We start from the raw sequence: 12,403 nt of genomic DNA, 5'->3' as shown, positions 1-12,403 counted from the left end.
TGAGAAAACAAAATTTTTCAATAAATAAAAGGGAGAGTTGAGCCATGTGGTTCAACTCTCCTTGACGTGATGGTTCAACTCTCCTAATCGTAGCCATTTTGAATTTAGCGTGGATTTCTTCAAAACGCTTTTAAGAAACTGCGTGGTAATTGTTGCATACAATCACCTTTTCCAAAGATACCCTGCGCTATATTTGTAATTTAAATATCTTTTATAGATCTAGAGTTATTTAAGCAAATGCTGACATTTGTCGAATCTACTTTTTGATACGTTTTTTGCATTTTCAAAGATAACTTTCCGTGGCTATATCATGAAGCCTTCTTGACAACAGTGAAGCTGTAACAATGTTTTTTCATACCACTAGTGACAGTAGAGTGCAATTATGTTAAACAGAATTTCTGCTAGAGGTGGTGGTTCAACTCTCCCTGTGCCTCAACTCTCCTGCATCTCCCCTATAGACACCAAAACTACATGTTTTGGTCATATGATGACTGAGTTATGGTCAATTTACTGTTTTGTTCAATGGTTTGGCGGCCATCTTGAAAGCTATCTTGAAAATAACCACTTTCCGGAAGTTGGATTCCTTAACATTTTGAATATGTTAGTACTGACACTCAACACTAATCAAATCAGTTGAAAAACCATTGGTAACTTATTGTAACCAAAAAGGTAACACCAACAACAAACAAGCGACTACAATAAGAAAAAAACAAGCAAAAAATTAATACATGACGTCACAATGACGTCATTAATAGCATAATTTTGTGTCATTTTTATCTCGTGTATTTTGTAGTGGCAGTCAGTCCAAATGTAAAAAAATAACGTATCTAATTGCATAAAAATGCCGTGAAAAGAGCTCAAAATTGACTTGGGGGGAATCCCCGATTTGGGGGTGATCACGTGACCCAAAAAGTTGCGGCACCCACTAAAATTGAAGTTAGATTCATCAAATACAAAAAAATGCAAAAAAACAACGTGTAACACGTTTAGCCTAAAGATGCTCATTTTTGCCCCTAAGGGCCTGCACTAATTGAGTAAGGATGAGAATAACCATTGCAACCCAACGCAGAAATATATTTCAAATCATGTGAAACGATTTCATCGGTTGGGTAAGCTTTTACCTGTGGTGGATGATAAAAGACCGTTACCCTGCAAAGCCATCACACAAAATAGTTGGAATTAAATTTCATTGAATTTTCAACGAAATGATAAATGTGGCAAAAATGCAACACGAGATAGCCTATATTGCAGAGACGTTAAATGAACAAACAGCGAGAGATTAACAATTATGCCAAATATGAATTAAATGTTTTTACATAAATAAATAAAAACAAAGCTTTCAGTCACAAAATTAGTTCCTTTTAAATTGATTAATCTTCTGCAAACGATGGTGATTCAATGCAAAAGAACTAATTTTGTTGACTGAGTCTGATAGGACGACATACCACCACAAATGTTTGGTTGCACAACCTCAGCGAAACTGAGGGGATTTTCACTTCAAGTTTTGGTAAAACAACTTTGATTAAGCTTATTCAATTTTGCTTATTGTAATGTTGCTAGAATAGGTTATTCAGTTGGTTAACGCGTGACTTCGTAAACGAAGAAGCTTGAAGATCAAGCGGCGCTGGTTCGACTCTCGGTGTGTGTGCTTCAGTAACGCATTCTAAGGACAGCTCTCCATTCAGCACACCCAGTGAATGGAATAATTCCCTGGCAAAAACAATCGGAAACTTCACTCTGTCAATCTCGGTAACCGGCCCTGTGTGAAGAGCCTCTACAAGTAAGTTATGAGAAACTACCAAGAATCATGATCGTACCAAGCAAAGCTTTGTCAGTCCGAGGATAAAGATTGAAAAAAAACAAATCGTCTTTCTCAGAATTGGTCAGGTTCCCTGAGGTGAATTCAAATAGGTTGGTTTTGAATCTTTATCTTTTAATAATTTTTAATAAAAGCCGATTCCGCTAACTGGTCGATTACAGTTCTTCTCATTTAAAAGTCAATGGCTGACTCGACATGGGTAAAATTACATAAAAACGTGACGACAAAGTTGGTGGATGACCAGTTACATTGGACGTAAAATTAAAACCAGGAGATTGTTATCAAAGTCGGCTTGGAACATTTGTCACAACAAAACTTCAAGAATCGTTGAAATTCGTTAAAAAATTGCAAATCAAATACAAAGCATTGTGAAGACAAATTAATCACTGACCACTGCATTTCATTGCGAAAACGCTGGCACAACAACCTGTGGGCAACCAGTCGCGTGAGATGCCTTGCATAGCAACCAATCAAACATCTTCTTCGAACTCGTCGAAGAAGTAGCAGAAGGTTTATTTACATTTTTTATTTATTGTTCTCAAATACTTTCATTTCATTAAACCAAAAACTGTAAAGAAACGCTATGGTGAAAAACACGTCAATCGACAGTGGTCCAACACCAACTTCCAAGTGGAAAAAAACGAAACAAAGCATAGAGGAAAAATGCACTGTACAGCAAGCACAGAATGCTACATTTTTGAACAGCTTTACCAACTGGAGCAAAGAGTTAGATCAATTGTAATTAAATTTAATTAATAACACGTTTTCATGTAATTGTAATTATTAATTGCTCTCCATTCAGCGGCACCTAATTGGATGGAATAATTTCCCGGCAATAACACTCCAACAATATTATTGGAAACTTCAGTTTGTCAATCTCGGTAACCGGCCTGCGTCAGTGATTCAAAGCCTCCATACCAGTGGTTCTCAACCTTTTTCGGTACCGAGGCCAAATTCAAAACTTAAATTTTGTAAAGGACCGCAACAAAAGACAACGTGAAACTTGATTTTGACTTAAGTTTCCCAACACGAGAGGTGATATTGAATGATGCAGTGGCCTACTCAAAAGCTAGTTGAAATGATAGTTCGTCGATGGCTTGTGATATTTCGATTTAGTTCCAACCATTTTGCTAAAAAGTGCTTCAACATGTTGGTTATGTTGAACAGAGAGAGGCATTTTTCAAGTCAGCTCACTTTTCAATTTTCATCCGGGATTCGACTCCTGAAGTAAAGTAGGTGATCACTTTTAAATTCTTGTGTCAGCTCAAATCTAATTGTAAATCTGGCAGCTCAAGCTGAAAATCGTTGGGGCAGCAGTTGCGTTTATTGACATAAAGTGTTGGTTAGCCTACATATATTTTTATCAGTAGGAAAGAATTGATACCGCTAAATGCAACTTTCAAATTCATTAATCATGTCGCTAATAACAGTAATAAGCCTACTGTGCTTTCGAATGATTCGTTGACTTGGTGCTCTAGCTTAATTACAGCATAGCTTAACCACCGAATGGCAGTGAACATGCACAACTGCACACGCCTCCATGGTCAGCATCACTATCTGCCAGAAATTGCTTTAAACTTGCGATGCTTGAATTGAATGATCAAGCGCATTTGCACGAATCTAATTTACCGTACTCTTCATCTTACGATTTCTACCACATTAGGGGCCTAGACATATTCAGTGACTTAACTACGATATTTCCTTGGTTTAAAACGCAGTGGTGCCACATCACAGGGGTAAGATTATCTTCACGTCATCAGACTCCATGAAGACTTTGATTCTTCCCTAACATGGAAGGACACTCATCTGTTGCAACTGAACACAGCTTTGACGGATCCAAATGTGCTTCTAGAAGACCTGCACGAAACATACAGTACACTAGTCTTTCGTTGTGCCGTGAATGGGACGCACAGTGAGAAACTGCTTGCAAATATTAAAGTCTGGCGCAACTCCTCTGAAAAACACAACTAATTGTTCTGACACTATAATGAAACCTTGTTATAAGACATTTCTTTGGTAGCACGTAGGTCATGTGACAACCAGGTATTCTAGCACAAATATTGTTTTGCTGCATCGGTGAGGAAGAATGGTTGAAAGTCGCATGCGACCCGTTTGGGCCGCAGTTGCAAATCATTGCTCTACCAGTAAGCGAAACTGCCAGGACTAAGCTCTCTCAGTCCGAGGATAAAGATTCAATCAAATTAACTTGTTGCTTTTAAAGATATTAAACTTCTCAGTGTTCATATCAACGCGACAAAGACATAAACAAACTAGACATCTTTATTGTGTTGAAAACAAGAGCTAATTAACTGCTCAATTTCTATAAAAAACTTGTTGAGGCGCATCAACTATTTGTGTTGCATGCAACGATGCCTTTCGTACGTTGCATGGCTTACCTCGGTGTGTTAGTGCCCGCACAATCCAAATTAAACAAAATATGTTGACCTCTGATGCAGTAGCCTACTTCGCAAACCTCTTTGCAACTTTCCATGTAGGCCTAGATGTCATTCTTGAAAAAAATTGTTACGTATAAATGCTCTGCAATTCTGACGCACTTGTCAAATCATCGTACTTCAATGGCGCCATTCGCATCTTACTTGTCGACAATTCATCGCAACAGCATTGCATGTTAACTGAGTTATTGTGATTATTGTATAGCTTATGTATTTTTTGTTTTGTAGTAAATATAGGCCTATTCGTCTGATGCGAATAACAAATTGAAGCTTGTGAAGTCATCAAATGTTGGAATTACCCGGTTTTACATCCCGGTCAAATTGGCGTCGCAGTTTCATGAAATTTTGATCCGTGACACAAACTTTGGGACCAAGTCGCTCGTTCTTGTCATTTCCACACTCACCAAGCGAAGGCGCAGCAAGTGGTGTTTCCAACTTTATTCAGAAATCCACTTGAAGGCGATTTATAACCAATCGCATCACTGTACATTATGACGTAGGCGGCCATAAGTTACAATCCCGCCGTGAAACGAAAAGTATGTACACGAGTAAGTGTGACAATAACAAAGTTGTGATCTCTCGCTTATCCACAAGACAGTAGTGCGTGAACGTGACGTCATAAAACATAACACGGAAAAGTAACAAAAGATATTTTGACTTCGAGCGCAGTCGGTCTCCAGACTGTTCGGAAGCAGATTTACGAAATACTTCGCTTCGTTAGAAGCGGTTCAAGCTGTGACTAGGGGTGAACGAAATTACTTCCTTTTGGCTTCAAAAACCACTCAAGAGGAGAAAGAAATTACCAGACAGAACAACGCTTGTTGACGCGTGATCCTTCATCGTCTGGTGTAGATCACAATACAAGCTGATTGTTGCATCGGTTTGTGAGTAGCCACTGGAGGCGGTGCTGGGAACATGATTCGTGGAAACTTCTGAACATGATCGAACGAAACAACAAACGATCCAATGATTTGATTGTTGTGTGACAATCGGTGACCCGGAAAGTGGCCTCTCAGCCACCAAGTGACCATCGTGGAGCCGGGTCATCATTGCGACGCACTGGTTACTGTGACGACACAGACAAAATGAGCGTCGTGCGAATGAAACGTCCGTGGGCGAATTCGATAAAATTATTGTCAACAAAATCTTGAAAAATCAACAGAATTCCGAGGCAGCGCCTCTGACGCGTAAACAAAACATGTGGCAGTGCAGGGAAGCCGCGCCTCCTTTCTTCTGTCGGGTCGACCGCGCATGTCGTCATCGTGACGTCACTGCTTACGTAGTGGCAGCTTGTCCTCACACGTCAGATTGCAGTCTGGCGTGACCGTTGCAGACGATGTTGTCCTGTTCGGGCGCCAGCAGCGGACCAGACTCGTCATCGAAGCGGTGGCCTGGGGAGAAACAATTCCATTGTCACCTCACAACGACTGCATCGGTTAATCGGTCTGCATCGGTACCGACATGGCGACGATGGCAGATCATTGATCTGAACGAAAGAACGAAAATCATCCAAATCTGTGGAAGCCATCTCGCAGCGAACAACAAAGTTACATGGAACCCACTACAACAACAACGCATACCTTCCATGTCCGCATGGGGACGCAGTAGAGCCTCAGCAGCCGCGTGTTCAAACACCGAGTCGCTGTCTTCCCCGGTCGCGTTCGCGGAGTCCCGACTCGATTCCTCCTCAATCCCAGACTCTCCAGAGTCACTCGCGTAGTAATCAGCCTCTAGTGGCGAAGTTAGATCAATGTACTCCTAAAGAAAACATATTAAAATAACTCCAGGACTTTCGACCCCTACCATGAAGGAGACCTTCTGTCGAACATGATACGCTTTAAGAAGTTTGTGATGACGTAAGTTGGCAAGCATTGAGTGCGGGGAGTGACGCAATACCTTATGAACAGTAAGCTGCTCTGGAGAAATGTCTACTGCGCCTGTTAGGGCCACGGCCAACTGGAGTGGATCATTCAAGCACAAGGAAGCATAAGTTGCACAAAAAGAAAAATATCAAAATCCTTTTCCCACCGTCCGAGCACCGGTGTTGAAGTGTTGTGAGTTTATGTGCAGACTTCAAACGACCTGATGTTGACAGATGATAATGTTACATTCTTTCCACGTCATCACTTGAGGAACTCACCGCGGGTGAGGATTCGGCCAACATCCTGTCAAGGTCCTCCACTAATTGTCGGAACTTCGGTCTCTTCTGAGGATTCTCCTCCCAGCAATCTCGCATCAGTCGGTACAACTCTAGAGAGGAAAATTGGGGATGCTCCAGTCTCTCTCCTTGTTTTAGGAAACGGACCAACTCGTGGGTCTTCACCCCGGGGTACGGGGAGCCCCCGAGAGAAAATATTTCCCAAAGCAGAACCCCGTACGACCACCTGTCAGATAGAACGACATTGAAGAAGTGAAAGATCGTTAGATTGACGTAAGTTTGAAACATAATCAACGCAAATGAAGTTGGAATCGCAGATACTTACACGTCGGTGGCGTGCGTGAATATGTTGTCCATCATCGCCTCTAGCGCCATCCATTTGTATGGGAGATGTCCCTGCAATGTCCGCTAGGTTTATGTGTCGTCGTTTCCACGATACGGCAACAACTAACGTATGTAATCAACTGACAGCAGCATAACGTTTGTTTGTTTGTTTATCTTTATCCTGCATTGCGGGAAAGCGGACTTGAGCGCTATGCATCGGTGTACGCCTTCCGCCGTACACCTGACCCACGCTGCAGCCGACTGCAATGTCTGTTTCCGGTTGTCTACTTTACTTATGACTTCAATTTGGTACTACCCATTACTCAAAATCGATCACTGGGTAGAGGCAATTATCGTAAAGTTTCTTGCCCAGAGAAACAACAGCAAGTGCGGGTGGCTGGAGTCGAACATGCAGGCTTTCGACTGTGAGCCCAACGCGCTATCCACTCGCCATTGTTGGCGACAACTGCTGCCGACAACGTTCTTACAACAGAATAAAGTCGGCTGCATAGTCGAGTAGTGAGAGCACTGATACGACACTTGAAGGGCTCAAGAGCATATAGCTATGTCTTTGGCAGGACACTTAAAGACATGCCTAAAGGAGGACACGAAGATTCGCTTCCTTGCCTTCCCGTCAACTTAATCTAACTCTTCAACAACTGGGCAATACGAAAAACATAAAATAAAAATAATAGACTTTGTTTCATGCAAATCCGTGGTTGGACTCGAACTGTTAACCTCTGTTTGCCAACCCGAGCGGATGACTTGGCCAATTATGTCAAAACAACAGTCAGTAAGGTCGCTGCATCATTGCAACGTTGCATATACGTAAGCCACCCACCCTCGTATGCTTCCGGTAGTAATCATTGGAGCGGATGTCGCGCGCCAGCCCGAAGTCGGCGATCTTCATCACGTAATCGTCAGTGACGAGGACGTTCCGCGCGGCGAGGTCGCGATGGATGCACTGAATGATCATAATAATCATAATGATGAACATAATCATGACAACAATGATGAGGCGGGCAACGAACCACTATTACTGGCACACGCCCACTAGATCTACCAGGTATGATCTCTCACTCGTTGCTTATGAGGCAACAATTCGGGCAATATCCCAAGCTGCTGTAACCAGCGCGCTGTCATTGTGTTAGTGTTGATGAGATTCACATGTCATGTGGACCGAATGAACACCTCTGTTCGCTTGAGGCATTTGAGGGGCACAAATACAATAAAAACTTCACCATGACGAATGTATTGTTGAATAACTTGACCTTCACAACGAAGTGAATAGGAATCTGCATTCACTTTTATGGCAACGACCACGAAACAAACGAAACTTCTCGACATGCGACGTTGAATTCAAATTTAGTCGTCAACCTTCATGCTCAACGTCATGGCTACGTCATCGACGCAAATCAGCGCCAGGAGTGGCAAACCTCACCGATTAATAATAATGCTTGTTCTCATGTAGCGTTGTATCCATCGCAGAATGCGTTGTTCCTCAGCGCTTTACAAAGCAGACAGTGTCAATGCAGCCGTATAGAGGCGCAGCTGAGCACATTATTACCCGAATCCATTCCATTGTTCAGTGCCAAGCAGGGATTAGATCCAATACCATATTTAAAAAGTCTTTGGTATGACCCGACAAGGTATCGAACCCATGCCTACCGATTCAGAGGCGGACGCACTTGCCATTAAGCCACCGAGCCAATTGCGGATGAATATCTGCTCACCTTCTTCTGAGCAAGGTATTCCATCCCTCTCGCGACCTGGTACGCTGACGACATCAAATCCTTTTGGCTGAGTGGTTCTGACCTAGGTATCGGGGCGTTGGGAGAGGTAGGATCACATAGGTGGTATTGCATGTTGGCGGGCCGGTTCCGTCGCAGATAATCTCTGCACGAAGAAATGAACATAATGAAAACATACAAGGACTGGCAGGAAAGAAAGCGACATATCTTTACAATGCAACAGCAACCCACCTCAGGTTTCCTTGCTGCGCATACTCCGTGACGAGCCATAGCAGCCCGTTCTGCGTGCAAACCCCCAGCAGGTTGATGATGTTCTTGTGTTTTCCTACTCTCTTCATTTGATCCATCTCCGTCAGGAGATCCAACATGTCCTTCTCTGTGCGAGCAGCTGTAAAACCAATTCATCGCTTTAATCAGGTTATGACGTCATCAAGAGTGACGTAGCGGAGGCGATCGAGAGTTGCAACTTGAAAAGCACTCGAAGACGTGGAATGACGTAATAACAGAGCGACATCTTCCAACGCCACCAAGGATCGCACGCCTTCATCCAGGGAGTCGGCGGAAACACCATCGGGAGCTCCATGGTAACGGAACAGTGGTTGCCTCACTACATCCTTGAGTGGAAGTTGGAAGTTAAATAGCGCGTAGAGCCGCATTGTCACGTCACAAGCACTCACACTTTAGCATCTTGACGGCCGCATCCATCTTCTCCTTCCTCCCGTTGTTGCATTTGATCAGATCCGCCATGAAAACCTGCCCGAAGAATCCTTCATCGATGCGGTCTCGTAACATGATGCTGAACATGAACATTGACAGTTATGAACAACTGAACATGAACGCGCCATCATCGCTGGGGCTACCAAGCGTACACTCAAAAGTTTACATGAAGGCAGGATGTGTTGGATTGCAATTAGGCCTACTCGACAATTAATTTTTTTAATTTTTTTATGTCAATTAATTTAGTCGTTTTTCATATTTGATGTGACATTTTGCTTAGCATATACTATATCTTTTGTGGCGAAACCTATGAAATGTAACAACGACAAAACTAGTCAATATCCCAGACACATTTCGTGAAGCTTGTAACGGAAACTTATTTCTATTCCCTTTGTGCACAGAACAAGTAAACAGGAAAGTGGCTGTTATGACGTCACAAACGGCGATACTCACTCTTCTCTCTTTAGCTCCCACTGGAGATCAGGTGGGATGTCTATCTCAATGTGGTCTTGGGGGTACATCCTCCTCCAAGCCTGCTCGTTTCCTATGAGCATCAGGGGCTCCTCCATCTTGGTCATGGGAGGAATGCGGTCGGGGTCTTCGATGGGGACCAGCCGGGGAATATCTGGGGACGCAGAATGTGATCAAAATCGTCCTCTTTTTGAAGCCTCTGTTCCTCTAAGAACCAATAAGACATGGAAGAATTGCTTTCATTCCATCAACTGCCATGATATATTGAGAATGCGCAAGTTGGAATATAACAAAACCCGGTACCTTTGCTGTAGTAGTGGTTCCTGCAGAGGTACAAGAAGAACACGACAAAGATGACGAGACAAATGGCGCCGAAGATGTAGATCAAGTAGTGAGCCTCCTTCTCACCCTCAATGATCCTGACCGTCGTTGTCGGGTTTGGTTCTTAAGATGTAATTAAAGTTGAGTTTGTGGTACGTAAACAAGAAGGATTTTAATTGAAAGTTCATGAAATATTAAGAAGGCGGGAAATGTTATCTTCCTGTTTACGAAACAGAAGCGTCGTTAAGTAAGGCGGATATTACTTTAATAAACACGAAAGATCGATAGACAGAAACTACTTAATGAACTTCTTCCAGCTACCTATGAGGAGAATCAAGCAATTACAAAAGCTGCAAACGAACTTGTGCCTTCGGATGGCAGCAAGCAATAACTTGTTGTTTTTAATAAGCAATAAGCATCCCATCGGCTTGTTTCTGTCAATCACTCGCGAAAATAAATCAAACATTTCAATAACAACCAAGTTCGCTGCATTGACGAACGCAGCGACATTCCAACAATGGAAAGTCGCCCTCACCATCCAAGCTTGCCAGCAGTCTGACGACATAGGGAGGAGGATGGACTCACGCAGAAACAAACATCGCCAGTAAAATCATCCTCCTTGGACTGAGAAAGCGCTTCCTCAATATCATGGACACTCATAGATGTCTCCAGAACGGATATGACGTCAGAGAGAGCGACAACATCCTGTGACGCGTTTATGCGGGATCGCTGATGACAAAACGACGGGAACGAAACGTTCTGACAATTTAAACCACGACCACTGCCCGGTAGATCGATAGCGAGGTCGCAGAAAAACAAGTTCACGGGAAAAATAACAATTTCTCCGAAGTTTTTCGGTCGCAAAAAGTTTATCTGATCACAGTGAATCACTAATTAATTTTATTGAGCTAGCGGGTGTGTGCGGTGCGTACGCATGCGGCTCACGCGCGATGATGCAATTGAACGAAACAAACGCCAGCGACGTTTTACCCATTGTGACGTCACACATCGTTGAAACTAGCGACGTTCAGTCAGAGACGGAATGATGCGCGATTGAAATCTTTCGCGCAGATTGGGGACAATGGAAGACATTGTACAGGTCGCCTGAGATTGGATACACAACCTCAGCCGCGGATTGGCCATTCGGATAAACAAACGGTGGATTGTTTTGATTAAACAACGCATCGAATGCAACAGCTGTCAGCTGCCGCAGGATAAACAGAATCGGTGAAGTCCCTAATCTAATAAGTGCTGCCCAGAGGTGGTTTCCTGGACGCGCGCCAACATCGCGAAGATGCAACGGCCGCTGCAGCAGGTTGTCGGCTGCAACATTCCCATCAAACGCGATCGATTTGGAAGCAAATAGCGACCGTTAGCGAATTGTCTCAATCAGAAAAGCTCGTTGTGAAAACAATCACCAAGCTTCGATCAACAGCGCCAAGGCTTTATGACATCATTGTCGCGACAGATCGTTCGAATGAAAACATTTTCGCTTCGTATCCGCAGTTAAAGTTATAAAATATTCATCGGCAACTCAGACGTCGACGGGCGCGATGGAATCAATAACGTCTGTATCGCCACCAAGTGGCTAGAACGACAAAATAAAGAGGAATGAGAACAGTGGCAACCCTCGTCACCATGGGAACTTCGTGATGTCGACGATTATTCCATGCGGGACGTGAGATAACTGAATTCTGGAATGCTACGGGATTCGAAACCGAGTTACAACGATTCTAATGATATCAATATCGGTTCTACGTCGTTCTACATCAGATTGACGCAACGTAAATCTTTTGTACACAACCCGGGTTTGAATAATGCGCAGAGGAACATTTTAAGCTCCTCATGAGCTCGGACAAGTGATTCTAACTAGAAAAGATGCCATGACGATGTTGATCCAGACTGCAATTCAACCATTTTTGACATTGATTCAGCGTCTGGAAATGTATCGAGGTTTGCGTGAACCATCACACAGATCAAATCAACAATTCAAATATTACGTCGCTTCCTGAAAAAGACGAACACATTGACAACCTGGTAGGACGGTGAGCCAGGCCGACATGTGGGAAATTCCAATCGCATTTCCAGCCAAACAGGTGTACTCCCCGGCATCGGAAAAGGAGACATTTTTCAAAGTCAAGGTCTGCATCTCGGCATTAGTCGTGTTGACACCGGCTTTCTATAAACGTCACCACATGCATTATTGCGTCATGCATATAAACCTGCCTCAATAAGGACGGGAGTTATCAGGTACACTTGGAATTTCTGGGTTGTATCGGCAGTGCTTTCAGGGGAGGAGGGGGCAATTTTCAGTTTCAGAAGATATTGCACTTTGACGAACCAGATTTTTGGATGAATACATTTCATGAAATATAATTCCCAAAATCAT

General features: G+C 43.2%; 1 protein-coding gene across 6 annotated transcripts in view; it reads right to left on the bottom strand.

The window, feature by feature from the left end:
* Positions 1 to 4,695: 4,695 nt before the first annotated feature.
* LOC145778069 (fibroblast growth factor receptor-like) overlaps positions 4,696 to 12,403 on the bottom strand; it is a 33,760-nt gene continuing 26,052 nt past the window's right edge. For 4 of the 6 annotated variants that reach the window (XM_082589474.1, XM_082589475.1, XM_082589477.1 and 1 more), the window contains 11 exons: positions 12,049 to 12,193; positions 9,997 to 10,137; positions 9,676 to 9,847; positions 9,183 to 9,301; positions 8,737 to 8,893; positions 8,488 to 8,650; positions 7,596 to 7,718; positions 6,756 to 6,826; positions 6,413 to 6,656; positions 5,853 to 6,030; positions 4,696 to 5,663 (listed from right to left, as the gene is read on the bottom strand). In XM_082589474.1, the coding sequence (XP_082445600.1) occupies positions 5,569 to 5,663; positions 5,853 to 6,030; positions 6,413 to 6,656; positions 6,756 to 6,826; positions 7,596 to 7,718; positions 8,488 to 8,650; positions 8,737 to 8,893; positions 9,183 to 9,301; positions 9,676 to 9,847; positions 9,997 to 10,137; positions 12,049 to 12,193 (1,608 nt within the window). In that variant the 3' untranslated portion in view covers positions 4,696 to 5,568. Of the gene's footprint in view, positions 5,759 to 5,852; positions 6,031 to 6,412; positions 6,657 to 6,755; positions 6,827 to 7,595; positions 7,719 to 8,487; positions 8,651 to 8,736; positions 8,894 to 9,182; positions 9,302 to 9,675; positions 9,848 to 9,996; positions 10,138 to 12,048; positions 12,194 to 12,403 lie in introns of all 6 variants that reach the window. The other 2 variants (XM_082589478.1, XM_082589476.1) reach the window with 2 other exon arrangements.

This window comes from Aplidium turbinatum, chromosome 10 (assembly GCF_918807975.1).
Source record: "Aplidium turbinatum chromosome 10, kaAplTurb1.1, whole genome shotgun sequence".
In the NCBI taxonomy this organism is placed as follows: Eukaryota; Metazoa; Chordata; class Ascidiacea; order Aplousobranchia; family Polyclinidae; genus Aplidium; species Aplidium turbinatum.
Note: the sequence above shows the minus strand (reverse complement) of the source record. Positions and strands in the feature narration are given on the sequence as shown.